Source organism: Salvelinus namaycush, chromosome 18 (genome assembly GCF_016432855.1).
Source record: "Salvelinus namaycush isolate Seneca chromosome 18, SaNama_1.0, whole genome shotgun sequence".
NCBI classification, from domain to species: domain Eukaryota; kingdom Metazoa; phylum Chordata; class Actinopteri; order Salmoniformes; family Salmonidae; genus Salvelinus; species Salvelinus namaycush.
In genome coordinates, this window is record NC_052324.1 from 27,585,550 (window position 1) to 27,608,447 (window position 22,898).

The window sequence follows — 22,898 nt, forward strand, 5'->3', positions numbered from 1 at the left end:
GAAGCCTGACTCCACAGCAGATGAAGCAGAGGCACATACAGTTGAAGTCGGAAGTTTACATACACCTTAGCCAAATACATTTAAACTCAGTTTTTCACAATTACTGACATTTAATCCTAGTAAAAATTCCCTGTCTTAGGTCAGTTAGGATCACCACTTTATTTTAAGAATGTGAAATGTCAAAATAATAGTAGAAAAAATGATTTATTTCAGCTTTTATTTCTTTCATCACATTCCCAGTGGGTCAGAAGTTTACATACACTCAATTAGTATTTGGTAGCATTGCCTTTAAATTGCTTAACTTGGATCAAACGTTTCGGGGAGCCTTCCACAAGCTTCACACAATAAGTTGGGTGAATTTTGGCCCATTCCTCCTGACAGAGCTTGTGTAACTGAGTCAGGTTTGCAGGCCTCCTTGCTCGCACACGCTTTTTCAGTTCTGCCCACACATTTTCTATAGGATTGAGGTCAGGGCTATGTGATGGCCACTCCAATTCCTTGACTTTGTTGTCCTTAAGCCATTTTTCCACAACTTTGGAAGTATGCTTGGGGTCATTGTCCATTTGGAAGACCCATTTGCGACCAAGCTTAAACTTCCTGACAAGGTCCTTTGCTGTTGTTCTGGGATTGATTTGCACTTTTCACACCAAAGTACGTTCATCTCTAAGAGACAGAACACGTCTCCTTCCTGAGCGGTATGACGGTTGCGTGGTCCCATGGTGTTTATACTTGGGTACTGTTGTTTGTACAGATGAACGTGGTACCGTCAGGCATTTGGAAATTGCTCCCAAGGATGAACCAGACTTGTGGAGGTCTATAATTTTTTTCTGAAGTCTTGGCTGATTTCCCCATGATGTCAAGCAAAGAGGCACTGAGTTTGAAGGTAGGCCTTGAAATACATCCACAGGTACACCTCCAATTGACTCAAATGATGTCAATTAGCCTATCAGAAGCTTCTGAAGCCTAACCGACTTGCCAAAACTATAGTTTGTTAAACAAGAAATTTGTGGAGTGGTTGAAAAACTAGTTTTAATGACTTCAACCTAAGTGTATGTAAACTACTGACTTCAACTGTAGACGATTTAAACTCTCTAGACTTCAACTACACTGATAATAATCTCTTTCTCACTCTTTTGGAGTTTATGAGGTTTTAAATTACATTTCTGGAGATTTCTTTGTCCATCTTTAGGTAACAAAATGTATTTCCCATCGTTTGGATTGAGAGGACATTGGATGGGTGAGTTATTTTTGTTTGGAGTAAACTCAATTTATCACCAGATATTTGTTCTCAATAATAGTAATTGATTGACCTACTCAAAATGAATTCCTATGCAGGAAATATTAAGAGATTACTCCCTGAGATGTTGACTCTGTCCAATACTATATATTTAATTTCTGAAAGCAGGATTTTCATCCAGTAAATCTACTGGTTATATTGGACATTTAGCTTTTTCCTTCATTATTTTAGTATTTTATCCATTGTTATTTAGGAGGCTGTTGTAGGGGCACTAGCAATCCTGGATCTGGTGTTTGTCTGTCTATGGTTTTAGTTGCTTCAGTTGCCTAGTCAGTTGTACAACTGAATGCATTCAACTGAAATGTGTCTTCTGCATTTAACCCAACCCCTCTGAATCAGAGAGGTGCGGGGGGCTGTCTTAATTGACATCCACGTCATCGACACCAGGGGAGCAGTTGTTGTTAGGGGTTAACCAGTGACCGTTTGGCGCTCTTAACCGCTAGGCTACCTGTCGCCCCAATCATCGCATCGCTTCGCAAGCGATCTTAGCTTTCGCTCGTGTTGCTGCTGAGTGTATCAGTTGGTCCTCAAAGTTACAGAGCTAATTTTTTCACACTGAACTGCAGTGGTCATCAGAGAGAATGATGAAGCACAATGGAAAGAGGTCTGGAACAAGAGTGTGTTTCCTGTCAGTGCCCCTATACTTTCCCCGTCTATTAAAGCAGTGGCTGCTGCTTCCTTATCATATGGCTGCTCTGAACATTTACCAGACAGACAGAGACAAGACTGGGTGAGAACATGTTATCTAACAGCCGGTCACTGTGTAGAAATACAAACAAGTTGAAAACATGTTGAAATCTGTGCGTGTGTGTGTGTGTTTGCATGCAATTTGGAATGAAAATGTGAGAATTGACAGAACAATATGTATCAAAGTGTTACAATACGTTTACATTACATGGTATATACATGATATATCACTCAACCCTGAGTCCATTGTTTGAGTAGTGTAGCTGAAATGAAGATAAAAAGTGTAGCCTACCATTATTTTTCCTCTAGAGAGAGAGAAACAGGTGAGGTTCCAAACTTAGGTTTCTACAGCATTGGTACATCAAGCTCACGGTGCAGTCACAGCTATGCTGAACTCTCTGGTAGACTGTATGAAATAACTCCTGTAGGAGAAAACTTTCCTTTCCATCACACACCAGTCATGTGAAAACTGACTACTACAAAGGCTCACCCTAAAATCACCCTCAGCTCAGACTCCTGAGAGTCCTGCAGGCCCCATCAGCGCCATGCTCACCGAGGAGGACCCCCTGCCTCGAGGCAGCTCATCCCTGGCTACAACTACACCATTGTCCTGCACCCTTCTGCCGTAACGCCCAAGGCAGATCACTTGATCGCCTTGTGCTCTGCTGCCCCAACTCAAACCAACAACAACAAGCCAGGAAGCACAAGCAAAAAAGTTATTCCAGTCTTACAGTAGCATCCTGAATGAAGGCAGCATACAGTAGGCTACACATTCTCAGCACTCTGGTAAGCTGACTGGAGAGGCAGCCAGGGTTAGGCCTGGCTAGTTACAGTTACTATAGTGATGGATATAGTTTTGATCTGTCCTGTGTTTGTGTAAAACCGCGACGGACACTGACTGATCAGTTATGTCTCCCAGCTGAATGCTCACCCAGGACTGACAGAGCACTCTTTGTTAGTTGGTTGGTTGGTTATGTAGAGTCCTCCCTCAACTGCACTAGCAATGGGAGGCGTATATTCCAGCCTTGTGATGTCAGACCCCATTTGCCTAATACAATAAGTGTCTCGTCAAGGTTTATCAATTAAGGCCAAGCTCCCAGTTTCTCATTTCCATACTGTGGTGAGATACACAGCACAGTGACCTGTAAACGCTATAAATCCACAAATCCACCATGAAAAGCCTTACTCCTCATCAACTCATTCAAGATGTGTTTATGTTGAGTTCTAGAGCAACTTTCCACTCAATTCCTTACATTTGGAGCTGTTCATTACTAGACAAGGTCTGATATCCCCTCATCATGGTCAGGTACAGTACATCCAGAATGAATAAGGGATAAGTTGGAACAAAACATAGGCATACACAGCAGGCTCAGATTGTTAGAGCATTGGGCCAGTAACCGAAAGGTTGCTGGATCGAATCCCCGAGCTGACAAGGTAAAAATCTGTCGTTCTGCCCCTGAGCAAGGCAGTTAAACCACTGTTCCCCAGGCGCGGAAGACGTGGATGTTGATTATGGCAGCCCCCCACACCTCTCTGATTAAATGCGGAAGACACATTTCAGTTGAATGCATTCAGCTGTACAACTGACTAGGTATCCCCCTTTCCTTTTGACAGATCTTCTCAGAGTGCACAAGTCATTTTCACAGAGTAGGCTTTGATTGTGAACTCAAGCTGCGATTTTTTTGCAGAGCAGAATTTCTAGTCTCCTAGGAAACAGCATGAGAGGTCTGGCTCAGCAGACAGTGAGGACCCACTGGGCATGTGGAAATGTGGGTAATATTTGGTTGAGACATTGATCAATGAGATTTCAACCATTATTCACCCACTCAAAAAGACAGCCAGAATTTTGTTGAATTCCCAATGTGTTATCATTATGCTTCAACCATCTAAAAGCACAACCAAATTCCAATGAAAAAACAAATTAAGATTTTTGGTTTAGTCCTCATCTAAATGTGTTATCTTGGTTAAGATGGAGACGTGAATCCAACATCTCAATTATTAATTTGTAGACAAACTGGAATTTTTGGTTAAAATGGAATTAAAACTGGTCAATGTAACAACCAAAAGATTTCCTTCAAATGTTGATATTTGGTTGTGATGACAACCAAACACAATTCAATATCCAGTTTGTCTAGAAATGTATAATTGATATGTTGGATTCACGTCTCCATTTCAAGGTCAATGAAAGAATAGTACTAAATCTAATATAAATCAAACATTAAATGAACTTTAAATAAAATTTGATTGGATTTAGCCCTATTTTTTAACTTAGATTTTTGGTTGAGATGGAGATGTGAATCTGACATATTAAGGATTAACTTAAAGAATACATTTGAAATCAACTAAAGCTTGAAACCCTAGGCCTATATGTATTGTCTATTTTTAGTTCAACCATGTGTTGAATTGAAACAATAGCTGTTGATAATTTTGCAAATGCTATAGACCTCGCCAGCTTTTCGTCCTAAAACCCCAAAATGAGTTACCTGTGGTTCGTTCAGCCATCCCTATGGGAAAAATGAATGGGGAAAGAAATGGGTTTTGGAATAAACGCAGAAAATAAGGTCTGAGGTTAACACAGGCTTAGGATACATTACAAGTTTTGTTTTATGGGATAATAGTATTCCGTTAACATAACCTTTAGGAATTATTAAGCCATTGTACTTTTTTTATTATAACAAATTCTTCCAAATTCACAAAAAGTGACAAAAAGTGACGCTAGCTGATGAAGATTATCTCATAGAAAAAAAACATAAGATGTCCTAAACCTGTGTTTACCACATACCTTTTTTTCGGCGTTTATCCAAAAACACCATTCATTTTCCTGTGTTGTCATGTGCTGCTGCCTTGCTATGTTGTTGTCTTGGGTATCTCTTTATGTAGTGTTGCGTTGTCTCTCTTGTCGGGATGTGTGTTTTGTCCTATATTTATGTTATTTATTTTTTTATTCTTTATTTTAATCCCAGCCCCCATCCCTGCAGGAGGTATTTTGCCTTTTGGTAGGCCATCACTGTAAATAAGAATTTGTTCTTAACTGACTTGCCTAGTTAAATAAAGGTTAAATAAATAAATAAAATATAAATAAATAGGCTTTGTCCAACGAGCCATGGCAGAGTTAGTGCCTACAAAAAGACGCCACTACTATTTCTCTCTATATACTGTAGGCCTAAATAGTATCATTGATGATATATGACTTATAACGTATGGTTACACTTCATTTGCTCTGTTAAAGCTACTCTTTGGAATGACTTCAATAACAACAGTGAATATACAGTGCCAGTCAAAAGTTTGGACACACCTACTCATTCAAGGGATTTTCTTTATTTTTGCTATTTTATACATTGTAGAATAATAGTGAATACATCAAAACTATGAAATAACACATATTGAATCATGTGGTGACCAAAAAAAAAGTGTTACATTTGATTTGATACATGTTGGGAGATGGTTGAGAGAATTCCAAGAGTGTGCAAAGCTGTCATCAAGGCAAAGGGTGGCTACTTTGAAGAAACTCAACTATAAGATATATTTTGATTTGTTTAACACTTTTTTGGTTACTACATGATTCCATATGTGTTATTTCATAGGTTTGATGTCTTCACTATTATTCTACAATGTAGAAAATAGTACAAATAAAGAAAAACCCTTGAATGAGTAGGTGTGTCCAAACTAAGCCTTGTGTCATCACAAAGAGGAACTTGAAAAACTTCACTGAACAGGCTTTTTAGCACAATATTTATTTTAGTGACATTGATTGTATTTCAGCTATCCCTGAACCTGATATAGCTTTCAGCCTTTTTGCAGATGTCTTCCATACTATTGTGGATAATCATGCTCCCTTAAATAAATGAAGGGTTAAAGGTAGATCGAATGCCTGTTACCCTCCGGAATTATCAGAAGTCATTCATAAAAGAGATGATGATGCTTGGCCAGGAAGGCCAGGAACACAGGCATTGGCCCAGACTAGCAAGCTTTTAAGCAACTGAGGAATCATAGTGTAAGACAAATCAGAAAGGCTAACTCTGATTATTACAGTGCCTTCAGAAAGTATTCACACCCCTTGACCTTTTCCAAAAAATGTTTTGTTACATCCGGAATTTAAAATGGATTAAACTTTTAAAATTTTGAGTCACTAGCCTACACACAATACCCCATAATGTCAAAGTGGAATTTAGATTCGTTTTAAAATTATTGATAAAAAATGTAAAGTTGAAATGAGTCAATACAGTAAGTATTCAACCTCTTTATGGCAAGCCTAAAAAAATTCAGGAGTAAAAATGTGCTTAACAAGCCACATAATAAGATGCATGGACTCAATCTGTGTGCAATAATAGTGTTTAACATGATTTTTGAATGACTACCTCATCTCTGTACCCCACACATTCCCCATGAATTTCAAACATACTGTAATTTGAACCACAGAGACCAGGGAGGTTTTCCATTGCCTCACAAAGAAGGGCACCTATTGGTAGATGGGTAAATAATACAAAAAAGCAGACATTGAAAATCCCTTTGAGCACGGTGAAATTACTAATTACACTTTGGATGGTGTATGAATACACCCAGTCACTACAAAGATACAGGCGTCCTTACTAACTCAGTTGCAGGAGAGAAAGGAAACCGCTCAGGGATTTCACCATGAGGCCAATGGGGACTGTAAAACAGTTACAGAGTTTAATGGCTGCGATAGGAGAAAACTGAGGATGGATCAACAACATTGTGGTTACTCCACAATACTAACCTAAATGACAGAATAAAAATATTCCAAAACATGCATCCTGTTTGCAATAAGGCATTAAAGTAAAAAAGTTAAAAATGTGGCAAAGAAATTAACTTTATGTGAGGAATACAAAGCGCTATGTTTGGTGCAAATCCAACACAACACATCACTGAGTACCATTATTCATATTTTCAAGCATGGTGGTGGCTGCATCATGTTATGGGTTTTCTTGTCATCGGCAAGGACTAGGGAGTTTTTGGGAATAAAATAAATGGAATAGAGCTTAGCACAGGCAAAAGTCTAGAAGGAAACCTTGTTTAGTCTGCTTTCCAACAGAAACTGGGAGACAAATTTACCTTTCAGCAGGACAATAACATAAAACACAAGACCAAATATCCACTGGAGTTGCTTACCAAGACGACATTGAATGTTCCTGAGTGGCCTAGTTACAGTTTGACTTAACTCGGCTTGAACATCTATGGCAAGACTTGAAAATGGCTGTCAAGCAATCAACAACCAACTTAATAATTTTTTAAAGAATAATGTGCAAAAAGATTGTACAATCTAGGTGTGCAAAGCTCTTAGAGACTTACCCAGAAAGACTCACAGCTGTAATTGCTGGCAAATGTAATTGCCGCCAAATGTACTGGACTCAGTAAATGAGATATTTCTGTATTTAATTGTCAATACATTTGCAGAAATGTCAAAAAATATGTCCTCACTTCGTCATTATTGGGTATGTTGTGTAGATGGCTGAGAATTGTATTTATTTAATCCATTTTGAATTCAGGCTGTAACTCAACAAAATGTTCTGGAAAACTGTCAAATCCCTGAAGGGCTCTACTTCTCCCTCTTTGCCACAACAAATTCATTCAGACAGGCCTCTTTACAGAAAAAATGCCATCATTGATGCATTTAATTAATCACCATTTTATTTCAACAGGCCCTCTCTTTTAAATAACTTCCAAGCCTATTCACAATGTTATTGGTCTGGATGATCATAGGGGAAACTTGCTGAATGATCAGAAAAATGATAGTCAAAGCTTTTCTTTTAGGCTATTTACAGAAAAATAAGTCTTCGATGCTTTGCTTGCAATAGATAACAAGAAATCCACAGGCGCTGACCAATTGGATCCCAGTCTGCTTAACTGTGCAGAGCCCATCCTTGTTGGCTCAATAACCCACATGTTTTATTTAACATTAGCAGGAAATATTCCAAAATCAGTTCTTGTGCTGCCACTTCATAAGGGTGGGATAGTAGTGGTCTTAATAATTATTGCCCCATTTCAAGGCTTCCTTGTTTTGCGAGGATACTTGAATCCTACAGCTTTGCTCTTTTTTATCTGAGAAATGTATTTGAAATGTAAACCAATCAGGGTTTAGGCCTGGGCATATCACTATTACAGCAACCACTTTAGTTGTTAATGATCTTGTCAATGCTTCAGACACTAAAATTAAATGTGCTGCTTTGTTTGTGGACCTGTCAAAATCTTCTGATACTGTTGATTATGCTATTTTATTGAATAAGTTGTCCTCGGTAGACCTGAGCTCTGATGCATGTTTATGGTTTCATGATTATCTTAGTGACAGAACTCAGGCCATCATGATTGATTGAATTAAGTCCAAATTTCTTGAAGTACATTAAATTATTCCGCAGGAGTCGATACTAGGACCTGTTCTTTTCACTATTTATATAAATGCTAGTGGTCAATCTGTTAAAACCTCTACAGGATCGGTGTCCCGACCTCAGGACGGTAGAGCTAACGTAGGCTAATGTGATTTGCAAGAGGTTGTAAGTAACAAGAACATTTCCCAGGACATAGACATATCTGATGTTGACGGAAAGTTTAAATTCTTGTTTATCTACCTGCACTGTCCAATTTACAGTAGCTATTATAGTGAAAGAATACCATGCTATTGTTTGAGGAGAGTGCACAGTTTTGAACATGAAAATGTATGAATAAACCAATTTGGCACATTTGGGCAGGCTTGATACAAAATTATGTACAGAAATGCAATAGTTCATTCATCTAAAACTTTGCACATATACTGCTGCCATCTAGCGGCCAAAATGTAAATTGTGCCTGGGCTGGAATAATACAGTATGGCCTTTCTCTTGCATTTCAAAGATGATGGTAAAAAAAAAATACAAAAAATTGTTTTGTTTTTTTCCTTTTATTATCTTTTACCAGATCTAATGTGTTATATTCTCCGACATTCATTTCATATTTCCACAAACGTCAAAGTGTTTCTTTTCAAATGGTATCAAGAACATGCATATCCTTGCTTCAGCTCCTGAGCTACAGGCAGTTAGATTTGGGTATGTCATTTTAGGCGAAAATTTAAAATAAGGGGCGGATCCTTAAGAGGTAAAAGAAAAGTAAATTTCATCTATATGTGGATGATACTATTATGTATGCAATTGCCCTGACTGCTGACCTGGCTGTGACAAGGCTACAGTTCAATTTTGCAGTTGTGCAGGAAGCCCTGAATTATTTAAAACGCGTACTTAATATGGGCAAAACTAAATACATGCTGTTTTCAAGTTCTCATAAGATTGTCTCAAGTGGATTACATCTTTACTCATCGGATGGTTCTGTAATCGAACGAGTCCCAGCATTGGATTGACAATGATTTATCATTTAAAAAACACGACTGATTTTCAAAAGAACCTAATATTTAAAATGGGCTTTTTTTTTTTTACAGAAACAGATCTCGTCTCTCTCTAGTCAGCAGGAAGCAGATTGTGCAGTTAACCTTTCTACCTGTTCTTGATTATGGTGAAACTATTTATCAAAATGTAGCTGCCTCTACTCTTAAACTATTGGATGTTGTTTTTCATTGCGCCCTTCATTTGATCACAGGAGACAATTTTGTTACACATCACTGTATTCTTTCCAAAAGGTTGGTTGGACCTCTTTGAAAGTCACATACAGTTGAAGTCGGAAGTTTACATACACCTTAGCCAAATACATTTAAACTCAGTTTTCCACAATTACTGACATTTAATCCTAGTAAAAATTCCCTGTCTTAGGTCAGTTAGGATCACCACTTTATTTTAAGAATGTGAAATGTCAGAATAATATTAGAGAGAATGATTGATTTCAGCTTTTATTTATTTCATCACATTCCCAGTGGGTCAGAAGTTTACATACACTCAATTAGTATTTGGTAGCATTGCCTTTAAAATGTTTAATTTGGGACAAACGTTTCGGGTAGCCTTCCATAAGCTTCCCACAATAAGTTGGGTGAATTTTGGTCCATTCCTCCTGACAGAGCTGGTGTAACTGAGTCGAGTTTGTAGGCCTCTTTGCTCGCACACGCTTTTTCAGTTCTGCACACACATTTTCTATAGGATTGAGGTCAGGGCTTTGTGATGGCCACTCCAATACCTTGACTTTGTTGTCCTTAAGCCATTTTGCCACAACTTTGGAAGTATGCCATTTGGAAGACCAATTTGCATCCAAGCTTTAACTTCCTGACTGATGTCTTAAATGTTGCTTCAATATATCCACATCATTTTCCTGCCTCATGATGCCATCTATTTTGTGAAGTGCACCAGTCCCTCCTTCAGCAAAGCACCCCCACAACATGATGCTGCCACCCCCGTGCTTCACGGTTGGGATGGTGTTCTTCGGCTTGCAAGCCTCCCCCTTTTTCCTCCTAACATAACGATGGTCATTATGGCCAAACAGTTCTATTTTTGTTTCATCAGACCAGATAACATTTCTCCAAAAAGTACGATCTTTGTCCCCATGTGCAGTTGCAAACCGTAGTCTGGCTTTTTTATGGCGGTTTTGGAGCAGTGGCTTCTTCCTTGCTGAGCGGCCTTTCAGGTTATGTCGATATAGGACTCGTTTTACTGTGGATATAGATACTTTTGTACCTGTTTCCTCCAGCATCTTCACAAGGTCCTTTGCTGTTGTTCTGGGATTGATTTGCACTTTTCGCACCAAAGTACGTTCATCTCTAGGAGACAGAACGCGTCTCCTTCCCTGAGCGGTATGACGGCTGCGTGGTCTCATGGTGTTTATACTTGCGTACTATTGTTTGTACAGATGAACGTGGTACCTTCTGGCGTTTGGAAATTGCTCCCAAGGATGAACCAGACTTGTGGAGGTCAACAATTTTTTTCTGAAGTCTTGGCTAATTTCTTTTGATTTTCCCATGATGTCAAGCAAAGAGGCACTGAGTTTGAAGGTAGGCCTTGAAATACATCCACAGGTACACCTCCAATTGACTCAAATGATGTCAATTAGCCTATCAGAAGAATTTTCCAAGCTATTTAAAGGCACAGTCAACTTAATGTATGTAAACTTCTGACCCACTAGAATTGTGATACAGTGAATTATAAGTGAAATAATCAGTCTGTAAACAATTGTTGGAAAAATTACTTGTGTCATGCACAAAGTAGATGTCCCAACTGACTTGCCAAAACTATAGTTTGTTAACAAGAAATTTGTGGAGTGGTTGAAAAACAAATTTTAATGACTCCAACCTAAGTGTATGTAAACTTCTCACTTCAACTGTAGATCACATCAGTACGCTCTTTTTGTTTACAAAGACCTACTCAACAAACGTCCGACTTACCTAACGATTTGGTGCCTCTAGGGCATTTCAGATGGATGTTAGGGGACCTTTTTACCCTAGAATGTGTCTATTTTAATGTGCATATGAATGTGTAGTTGAATTTGTTTATTGTATTTTGATGTGTATTGTGTTGCTATACAGGGCTCATCTGGAAAAGAGACCTTGGTCTCACCATTGACTCCCTGTCAAAATAAAGAATAAATTAAAATATTGAGAATGATTACTGAAAGATCTCTTAATAACTAAATATATTTGATTTTTTTCAAATCCAATGTCAAACTTTATTTAAAGATGACTTCTAATGTTGCATTTTTTTAAAAGCAATGTGTGTTCCACATAACAATTTGTTGACAAATTACATTGAAACAACACTGATTCAACCAGTTTATGCCCAGTGGGGAGGGATGAAGATCCTGACACCATGAGCTCTAGAACTCAACCTCTACCGACTGTTAAGATGAAGACCGTCCTCTTCCTTACCCAGCCATGTTTACATACTCCTGCCATGGCCTGCCACATATGAACACATGCCAGAAAACTGTTTCAAAGAAGAAGGAGAGCGTGAAAGAATGTGTTTGTGTGTGTGAGTGTCAGAGGGTGAGTTCTGTGTAGACTATGGCTGCAGTAATGGCAAACCAAGGCCTCTGACTAACCAGGAGGGAGGAAAGAGAGCTGAACAATAGCTGAGAAAAAATTCTGTTTTCTCCCTGGTCTCCATAGTAACTTCCAAAACAGGATACTTACTCAGATAATAAAACAAAGGGGAGGTATGGCAGCCAAGAATTCACCAGCAACATAATCTACAGCAAGTAAATAGGGGCCAGCCGACAGCCAGCTAGCGTTGAGTCTAAGGGCCGCCGCTGTGCAGACAGTCAGCAGTTCCCCAAAACACGCCACTGACAATCAGTGCCTGTTTGCATTTGAAGAGTGTGATATGACACTTTAGGGAGGTTGAGTCATCGCAATATAACGCCAACGCCTCTGTGAGCATGGCAGTCGGCCCAACTACATCCCCGATTCTATTAAAAGCCAAAAATTAAAAAATTAAAAAGGGAGACTGCTAACCGGTTTGCTGACCAAGGATGATATTTGAAACCGTCTATCACTTTTTACTGCTTCCCATCAAAATCACCACAGAACAGTGTCATTCAGAATTTCATACAGGGAGTTTCTTGCAGGGTCTTTCTGACAATGTTATAGCCATTACACACTCAGACCACAGTTCAGTCATGGAGGTCAAATGAAATTAAACTGTTACAGTTATCTGAAAATCTGATGTCATTTATGTTTTAAGTTAGTGTTAATAACCAGAGTGCTTAAAAAAACATTGCAAAATGTAACAGTTTTCATAACCTAAAAAGCTTTGATAGTCGTTTACCTCACCCTGTTATGACATTGTTAGTCCTACTGCAGTGTTAACTGTGCCACTTTTTCATTTTTATTTAGTCTAGTCTTAGTCACATTTTGCTCATTTGAATAAGGATTTAGTCCAGTTATTGTCAAAATGGCAAAAACAGTGGGCCATCTTAGTAATCTAAATGCCCTTTCATTTCAGTCAACATATTTGTATTGCCTCAATAACCTACAGTAAACATAAATCACTGACTTCTACAGTATGTTCAAACATACATAGCCTTGTCCTAACATATTGTTTCTGCTTTCCCAAAAGCAGAAATATAACAAACATATATAACAATGATCTGGTCATGTACATTCCTAATTCCCCCTACATAGATATTGCACATTACATACAGAATAACTAGACACACACAAGTACAGAGAGAGAGAGAGCGGAGCTTGAGTAGCACAATCACCAGATGGTGTCGCAAAGTATTGGCAAAGTATTACATTTACATTTAAGTCATTTAGCAGACGCTCTTATCCAGAGCGACTTACAAATTGGTGCATTCACCTTATGAATAAGAGTAATATGTGACTGGTTAGCTATGGGGAAGCAAGAGTCGCCTGCACAACGTGTATAATCAAGGCAGAGCAGGGCCTGTCTGCCCACACACATCGCTTGCTCCCCAGCAGCTCACCAGCTGATGTAGGCTGTGGCGTATCGTTCCCACTGCCGATCAGAACTGCGATGTGCATGCTAATATTAATTGTGCTTATCACGGAAAAGCTCTCCATCTCTCCAAAAACTCTAATCCATTCCATTTAATAGTCAGATTTTTGTCAACAGATATCCATCCAATTGGAGACAGATTTATGTGAATATTCAAAAATCTGCATAAAGAAAATGCGCATTTTCCCACCAATGGTATTTTCAAACTGATTTAAAAAAAAAAAAAAAAAAAGACTACATTTCAAATTACAATACAATAACAAAAAAACATAGAGAAAATGTGTGTAGTGATGACCTAAAGAAACAAAATAACATTAAAGTAAAAAATAACTACACAATGATATACTTTTACTGATACAAAAAGATCCCACCATGTCAAAAGAAGGAATTATGTCGGAATTTATAAAATCGTAATTTAACTTCCTGTTTCCATCACAGCTGTCATGATTTTTTTTGTTTTATATATAGTATGACTTATCTTTCATAAAAACTGTGGATGGAAACGTGGTTAAAATAGATACCTTTTGTCGTCTCGTTTTAGTCAACTGAAATGATTTTTTTTTTTCGTTAAGTTCGTTTTTTCTTGGTCAATTTAGTCAGTTATAGTCTAGTGAATTGCCACTGAAACATAGGTGTTTGACGAATATTTTTGGTACTATTTTTGTTGACGAAATTAACACTGTCCTACTGACATAGCCTCGGGAGAAGCATGTTTTAACTTAAAGGCTTTCACATAACAGTGCAACAATGGCTCCATCCCCCTCTTCGACACGTGTCATTTTTTGAAGAACAGTCCATCATTATTCACACACACTACCATACAGACCAGGAGGAACCAGAGCCTGCACCAGAAAGTGCTTTATTGATGTCATGCAAACTGGGTCCGCCAGCCAAACGTTACATAACCTGGCTGTTATAACGCAACTCTCCTGCCAAGGGATACAGATGGGAGCATTATGATGCAAGTCAATCGTGCAGTCTTGACCCATGCACTTAGCGATATTTAGCAACGTCAATCCCTCCCCTCTATGAAATATTTCATCACTCAGTGGGCCTGTAGCAATCAGAGGACCATTTTATGTGTCACCGCGGATTTATTACCACATCTCCCTTTGTCAATTCATGTTCAATGTCAGGAGAATTTAAATACACTGCTCAAAAAAATAAAGGGAACACTAAAATAACACATCCTAGATCTGAATGAATGAAATATTCTTATTAAATACTTTTTTCTTTACATAGTTGAATGTGCTGACAACAAAATCACACAAAAATTATCAATGGAAATCAAATTTATCAACCCATGGAGGTCTGGATTTGGAGTCACACTCAAAATTAAAGTGGAAAACCACACTACAGGCTGATCCAACTTTGATGTAATGTCCTTAAAACAAATCAAAATGAGGCTCAGTAGTGTGTGTGGCCTCCACGTGCCTGTATGACCTCCCTACAACGCCTGGGCATGCTCCTGATGAGGTGGCGGATGGTCTCCTGAGGCATCTCCTCCCAGACCTGGACTAAAGCATCCGCCAACTCCTGGACAGTCTGTGGTGCAACGTGGCGTTGGTGGATGGAGCGAGACATGATGTCCCAGATGTGCTCAATTGGATTCAGTTCTGGGGAACGGGCGGGCCAGTCCATAGCATCAATGCCTTCCTCTTGCAGGAACTGCTGACACACTCCAGCCACATGAGGTCTAGCATTGTCTTGCATTAGGAGGAACCCAGGGCCAACCGCACCAGCATATGGTCTCACAAGGGGTCTGAGGATCTCATCTCGGTACCTAATGGCAGTCAGGCTACCTCTGGCGAGCACATGGAGGGCTGCGCGGCCCCCCGAAGAAATGCCACCCCACACCATGACTGACCCACCACCAAACCGGTCATGCTGGAGGATGTTGCAGGCAGCATAACGTTCTACACGGCGTCTCCAGACTCTGTCACGTCTGTCACGTGCTCAGTGTGAACCTGCTTTCATCTGTGAAGAGCACAGGGTGCCAGTGGCGAATTTGCCACTCTTGGTGGTCTCTGGCAAATGCCAAACGTCCTGCACGGTGTTGGGCTGTAAGCACAACCCCCACCTGTGGACGTCGGGCCCTCATACCACCCTCATGGAGTCTGTTTCTGACCGTTTGAGCAGACACATGCACATTTGTGGCCTGCTGGAGGTCATTTTGCAGGGCTCTGGCAGTGCTCCTCCTGCTCAAAGGCGGAGGTAGCGGTCCTGCTGCTGGGTTGTTGCCCTCCTACGGCCTCCTCCACGTCTCCTGATGTACTAGCCTGTCTCCTGATAGCGCCTCCATGCTCTGGACACTACGCTGACAGACACAGCAAACCTTCTTGCCACAGCTCGCATTGATGTGCCATCCTGGATGAGCTGCACTACCTGAGCCACTTGTGTGGGTTGTAGACTCCGTCTCATGCTACCACTAGAGTGAAAGCACCGCCAGCATTCAAAAGTGACCAAAACATCAGTCAGGAAGCATAGGAACTGAGAAGTGGTCTGTGGTCACCACCTGCAGAACCACTCCTTTATTGGGGGTGTCTTGCTAATTGCCTATAATTTCCACCTGTTGTCTATTCCATTTGCACAACAGCATGTGAAATTTATTGTCAATCAGTGTTGCTTCCTAAGTGGACAGTTTGATTTCACAGAAGTGTGATTGACTTGGAGTTACATTGTGTTGTTTAAGTGTTCCCTTTATTTTTTTGAGCAGTGTATATTGTAAGACAGTGATTATGAAACCACATGCCTCCTCTCCCTGATGAGTAACTACGTGTCTGTTAATTAGCAGATAAAAGGCTATGGTGTGGTTCTTATTTTTCTCAAAATACCAACAGTAATAGTTTTGAGTTATGCCATTGTATTCAAAAGCCACATGTTTTCAATTTGAGAATAAACAAACATACTTCTGTGATATGAAAAAACATTTATTTTCATAAACAGTACATTTTAACAAATGTAAAAAAGTGCATAATGCATTCAAACTACAGCAAATGTACAGTACCAAAAATCACTGCAAACTTAATGGTAACAAAAAACAGTGGAGAAACCTATCGCTGTGATCTTTCTGAAATTGGTTTGACTTTATGCCTATAAGAAGCTTCATAAATCATTAGTGATATGAACACTCATCTATCGGTATGACACTATGCGAGTATGAGGATGATCCTACGGTCTCTCTTCTGTTTCTCCCAAAGGTGCAATACATAAGATGTAACAGATTACAGACGCAAATAAATGATTAATATACAAAATGAGAATCATGATTATGTCAAACAGCTTCAATGGTGTCTATTTAGTGATACCCATAGACACCCATAGATATAACCTTTGTGCTATCCCACATTTCAAAGAGCACTAACAATTTGGAATCAAAATCCCATTTTGGAAACCCTGATGGACATGTGAATGGGACAAGGAAGAGAATATTGATTTATTCTCTTCAAACCAAAGAATGTACTGGAAGGTTCAAAAAAGGAACCACAGGCTTCAGATTCCTGTTTCACACCTTGGTCTATCGTTAGAAAAAAGATAAACAAATGAAAATGAAAAGAAATGCAGGGCCACTGTTCTACTAAAGAGGAAGGGAAGTCTCGTCAGTGTCCCACTCCCATCATGTATCAACCCTACCATCCAAATCCTCTGCAATACTGGCACCACACACACACACACACACACACACACACACACACACACACACACACACACACACACACACACACACGTCAGACACGTCAGACAGCTCTATGACTCTGTTGTCACGGCTAAGGCACTAGTGTGTGTCCATAAATCAAACCTAAATGGAAGTGGACTAATAGCTCAAACACTCATATAGCACTAATGACCTCCAGTCGCACTGTGCAGCATCAGACGCCAAGTGGCAACCTAGATGGGGTTAACGGCACCACACTGGACAACACACCCCACAACACAGGTTGGCATCCATTGTGAAAAGAGTCTAGATTGCCGTGCATATTACATAATGCACACACACACCATAGGACAGCCCTGCTGTCCAGAGATGTTGGCCTGGCACCTGGGAAGCAGGTCCATCGCTCTGTTCTCTACATCTAGTGTGCAGCAAGAAAGAAAAACAGCAACTAAACCCTCATCCTGAAATGGAAGCAGCAAGGGTATAAACTGGGGAGGAACATTACAGAGCCATCTCTACAGTACAGAGGTCCTGTATACAGTATGTGCACAATCACATCAGTGTTTACGTGGCACACCAAATACACACTTTTACACAGTATCATGGTAGACATGTCTTTTGACGTACAATGACAGAGGCAATGTTCAGCTAATTTAACACTTTCTTTGAGGTCAAGATTTTAGTGGTAAGTGGCGGTTTGGGTTATGCCCAATAGAACCAAAACCTTTTCAAAAAACAAAATAAAAAAAACAGGCAACTGACACATTTCAATAAAATAGCATATGTACATACATACACAAACACACAGCATAAGTGATTCAAACTGGAAGGATACTGCTTGCAGTAAAACAGTGTCCGCACAGGAACTGGAGTCATTGGGAAGAACTAAGTCTGTGCTCTCCATATTAACAGACACGTTCATACAGTACTATACAGCAGTATATTCTGTAACGTCATCGACTACTGCACATACATATTTACATACAGTAAATGCGTCATGTGCTCTCATACGTGGGAGAAATGCATGTGCAATATGAACCTATATATAAAAAAAAACATAAATAGTTCACAGTAACCATTCTCATGCACAAACATACACAAATACTGAACTTATAAAATAATTTCAAAAGCAAATATTTGACTGCAACATTGTAAAAAAAAAAAATACGGTAAAAAAAAAATCTATGGCAAAGTAGCTAGATGTTAAATTAACAATTTATATTATTTTCAATTATACACGAAGACAAGCTGAGTGGAATGAACGACATGGAACGTGAAATAGTGGTACACTTTTCAGGGGAGCAGTACTGAGACAGGGAGAGAAAGAACAAGGATGGAAGTGGGTAGACATCATGGATCTCATGGCCTCATGCATAAGGAATGGTGTGACCCTCCAGAGTCCCGCAGAGGAAAGATGAGAGAAGCCGTCTCTGGAACCTAAAGAAGACTTTGTACGACTCCCAATGCAACTGCTCACAATTTTGATTCTGCAGCGCAACTCAGTTCAAAGACCAAGTCTCAGATGCAATAAAGGGCATGATTACAGACAAGCGTGGATCAACAAGCAGGTACAGAGGGAGAGAAGTTCTATTTTATCTTTATTTAACTAGGCAAGTCAGTTAAGAACAAATGTTTATTTTCAATGACGGCCTAGGAACAGTGGGTTAACTGCCTTGTTCAGGGGCAGAACAGATTTTTACCTCGTTAGCTCTGGGATTCGATGATGCAACCTTCCGGTTACTAGTCCAACGCTCTAACCACTAGGCTACCTGCCGCCCCTATGCTCAACTTACAAAACTGACCCAGAGCAGTTTGAATAAGATTAGCATTCAACGTAGCCAGCAGTTATCCAGAAGCAAAGTAAAATCGCAAGAGGGTTCTGATAGGGGACTCCGATCTCAGAAAGGACCTCTACAAAACACTGGTAAACCCAGGCCTAGACACAGGCTAATGGGAAGGGAGGGTAGTAAAGGAGCTGCAAGATGGCTTTCTCAGCCCCATTGCTATGTCATATGTTTCCCACTGTACTGTTGCTGAATCTCAGGTGAGGTTTGGCTGTTGAGTGTCCAGACATTGGAGGCTCAGCAGATTTAAGATTATAAACCAGACAACTATGGACTACCCTGCACTCAACATACAGCCAGCAGAGATCCGATACGGCATGTGAGCCTCTCACCTGACAGGAACAGGTCTGTAGAACTGCTTGAACAAAATGAAAAGCACCACATCACCGTGGGGTCAGAGGTAGAATGGTCCCAGAAGACTCCTGGAATTATATGTAGACGTTCTGCCACAGGTAAAGGTTGGAAGCTTGGAGGATATTATAGCATGACGGAAGGAGGAATGACTTTTGTTACAGAAGTGGAATCATACTGCAGTACTTGCAGGGAGGGCTATGGTCTTTTTGTTTTTTATTATTTTGGGATCTGAATTGTTTAAAAATGATTTGTGACATCTATTTGGCTCATCCCAATCACATTTCTAATATCACATCGTTAGTAAACAACCGACAACCTGGAATGGATCATCTGTAACACAGCGGTGAAAAGAGGAAGAAAATGTTTCAGCATACCAACTCTCCAGGACCATTGTGATGTCACACATTTGACCTATCACATGACAGCCATTGTCCTCCAAACAACATACTGCACATCAAATGAATAGTGCTTTGTGTTATGCCATGTTTATGGTCTCTGTAAGTGTAATATTGCTTACTGTAAAAATGTTTACTGAAGCTAAAATAGATGAGCAGTGCTAAATACAGCATGGACAACTAAACCCTCTTCCCCCCCTTTGTTTTCAGCACATGGTGAAACTTCAGCAGATGATGAGAGAGAGAGCAAAATCAATATCATCTGATTATCAACTCTAAGACAGCAACTAAGCCAATCAACACAATTTGTACCATTAACCAATGGTAAAGCAAACAGAACATTGAATAATAAAGTCTATGTAATCTCCACTGCTTGTGGAAGGCAGGGTATATATAGAATGGTGATGATAATGTGGAGTATGGTGGTGATGATGATGATAATGATGAAGCTGTAATTCTGATCTCTGGAAAGCTAGAAAGGCAGAGGACCAGGAATGAAAATAGCTTTTTTTAAGTCCTGATGGAGACCAGGTCTTCTGTACGAGGTTCATCTTCGCACACACATTCATTGAGCTCCATGCAAAAACAGTCTAACCAAAATACCATCTGGATTATGGTATAATATTTGGATTGTTTCTTTTTTCTTCAATATGATGTGGATTTATATTAATATATATTATTTAAATGTTTATTTATATATGTATAATTCTATATATACACACTTTTTTTTTTTTAAAGACTATCCCTCTCCAAAATCTGTTACCCTCTCCAGCTCAGAGTGGGGGATGGAGGGATGGGTGGAGGAGTGTCCCTCCATCCTTCCTGTCAGCTCCTGGCCCCCCCGGGCAGTGCTCTCTCTGGGCTGGTCTGGTCCCTCTGTGCTCTGGGATGAGTGGAGGTGAAGGTGGAGGTAGAGGAAGAGGTGGAGGTGGTGGGGCACTCCCATTCTCGGCCTGGCTCTGGGGAAAGAGAGCGGAGCAGGAGGGTGCCAGCGTCCGAGGAGCAGACGGAGCACAGGTCTTCAGAGGAAAAGTTGAGGCTGCCCAGCTTGGCCAGTGAGTTAGAGCGTTTGAGGCTTGAGGGCACGGTGAGGCCGGCCAGCCGCATGCGAGTCTCGATCTCCTGAGCCCTCTGGCGCACCAGGCCGGGTTTGCCCCTCACACTGCGGATGCTGTCACTGCTAGAGCTACGTGTCAGTGTGGAGCCGTGGGGGGAGGAGGTGGGCGTCAGCACCCCAGATCCCACTGCCCCCAGCAGGGTCTCGTTAGGCAGAGGAACCACCAGCGGCTCTAGGCGTACTGGGCATGGTGTGGAGGACTTGGGGTCTCCTGGGAAAGCTGAGAACTTCCCCTCCACAGGACTGGTGCCCTCTCTGGCCCCTGAGCTGGGGGTTTCTGGAAGCTCAAGGGGATGAAGCCCCTCTAGGGACAGACCTGACAGCCTCTCCAGCCTCTCTGCCCTCCGGCGGACCAGCCCTGACCTCTGTAGCTGCACTAGAGTCTCCTGCTGCTGGGCTACGCAGCAGGCCACCGCCGGCCTCTCCTTCTCCAGGCTCAGCAGCTCTGGGACAGCCTCAGAGACCCCTAAAAGCTTCCCTTCCTCACCCTCAGACTCACCCGAGTAAGTGGAGTTCTTGGCATCAGGTAGAAGTGTAGAGGGCGGGGCAACACAGTTGGCACAGTCACACAGCAGGCTACAGGGGTGTAGCAGGCTGGGGGAACAGGGTGTGTCGGGGGAGGTGAGTGGGAGCGTGGGACTGGGGACCTCCACAGAGACACTTAACCCCACACCTCTCCCCAGTGTGCTAAGGCAGAGATCGGCGTCCTGGGTCAGTATCTCCACTCCATGGCTGGGCTTGTCGTCTGATCGAGAGAGGCCTGAAGGCTTGACTGGGTGAGCAGGTTTGGAAGGAGCAGTGTCCTAAACAGAGGGGAAACAAGAAGTCAGAAACAAAGAATATCCATTACTCTTTATGAGTTCAGTTATCTATTTACCATGAGCTACTACATATACATATGAATTGGTTGTATATTACAGAGACAGAAGACACCATAATGAAAACCTCTCCACACTTACATTGAGGCTGAACAGGGTATTAAAGTGGTTGTTATTGTTGGAGTTCTGGTTCAGGGTTACCAGGTCCAGCCCATTGCCTTCCTTCTCTCCCTCCTCTTCCTGAACCATCTCCACCTCTCCTTCACCATCCCCTCGTCCTGCACTCTCCCCTCTTCCTCCTGGCTGTGCTAGTGCCTCCATCTCTGCCTCCTCTTTCTGCGCCTCCTCCTCGTCCTCCTCCTCCACGGTGCTGAACTCCAGACGTAGGCGCAGCTCCTCCAGGGGCTCTGGTCCTCGGCAGCAAGTCTGGGCCGCTGTCCCCTCCCCAGCCTGACCAAAGTGGGTAAGGCCTTCTCGCCCACCAAAGGCCTCGTCATCCAGCAGGGCGTCCCGCTCCACGTCCTCTATCTCTATGAAGACTCGCTCCATGTCCAGGAGGGGCGGAGCGCGCACCGGCGTGGAGGGGTCACTGTCCAGGGCCGAGTCAGACAGCCTGCGAAAGTAGTAGTTGTTGTAGGCGGGGTCCACTTCCAGACTGACCATCCTGCAGGGGGAGAGGGGACGTGCCGCCCCCTTCTCCCCCAGAGCCTCCTCACAGCAGGGGGACATCACCGGTTCAGGGGTTTGATTACCTGGGTCCTCCCTCCCACAGCACTGGGCCTGCTGGCCCTCAGGGAGGTCGCAGTCTGGGTCGGGACGGTCGGGACGCCACAGCTTGTTGTGACGTTGCTTACTGGAAGTGGACAAAAGGGAGGTAAGGAGGAGCATGGGAGATACTCTCAGATACTACACATAACATACAGAAAAATCTATAACCTAGGGCCGTATTTCAGTGCTTTGATCTCTTGCTGGGCTTCCCTAGTCGATCTGGGCTATGGTAATTACAGAGGGCGTAGTGTGACTGTACCTGGCGTCCAGGATGCCTTCGTACTCAGCCAGCTGTCTCATGAAGCCTGCGTTGGGCCGTGTGATGCTTCTCTTCTGCTTGACAAAGTTGTAGGCCTTCTCCAGCGACCAACCATACTCCTTCATGGCGTAGGCAATAACGGTGGAGGCCGAGCGGCTGACGCCCATCTTACAGTGGACCAGACACTTGGAGTGGTTCTTCCTGGTAGGGTTAACGCAACATGAATGCAGAGTAGTTAGGAAAATCAGAGTAGAATCCTCTGCTAGTTCTGTCACTCAGACGAAGATAATGACAGCCTTTGGGTTGCTAGTGGTAACCATCTTCAG

General features: G+C 41.6%; 1 protein-coding gene across 1 annotated transcript in view; it reads right to left on the reverse strand.

Moving 5' to 3' along the window:
- Window positions 1-18,715: 18,715 nt before the first annotated feature.
- Window positions 18,716-22,898, reverse strand: part of LOC120063284 (protein phosphatase Slingshot homolog 1-like) — a 55,376-nt gene continuing 51,193 nt past the window's right edge. Inside the window, exons 12-14 of the mRNA XM_039013566.1 lie at window positions 22,573-22,773; window positions 21,687-22,398; window positions 18,716-21,530 (exon numbers count right to left, since the gene is read on the reverse strand). Of these exons, the coding sequence (XP_038869494.1) occupies window positions 20,436-21,530; window positions 21,687-22,398; window positions 22,573-22,773 (2,008 nt within the window). The 3' untranslated portion in view covers window positions 18,716-20,435. The remainder of the gene's footprint in view (window positions 21,531-21,686; window positions 22,399-22,572; window positions 22,774-22,898) is intronic.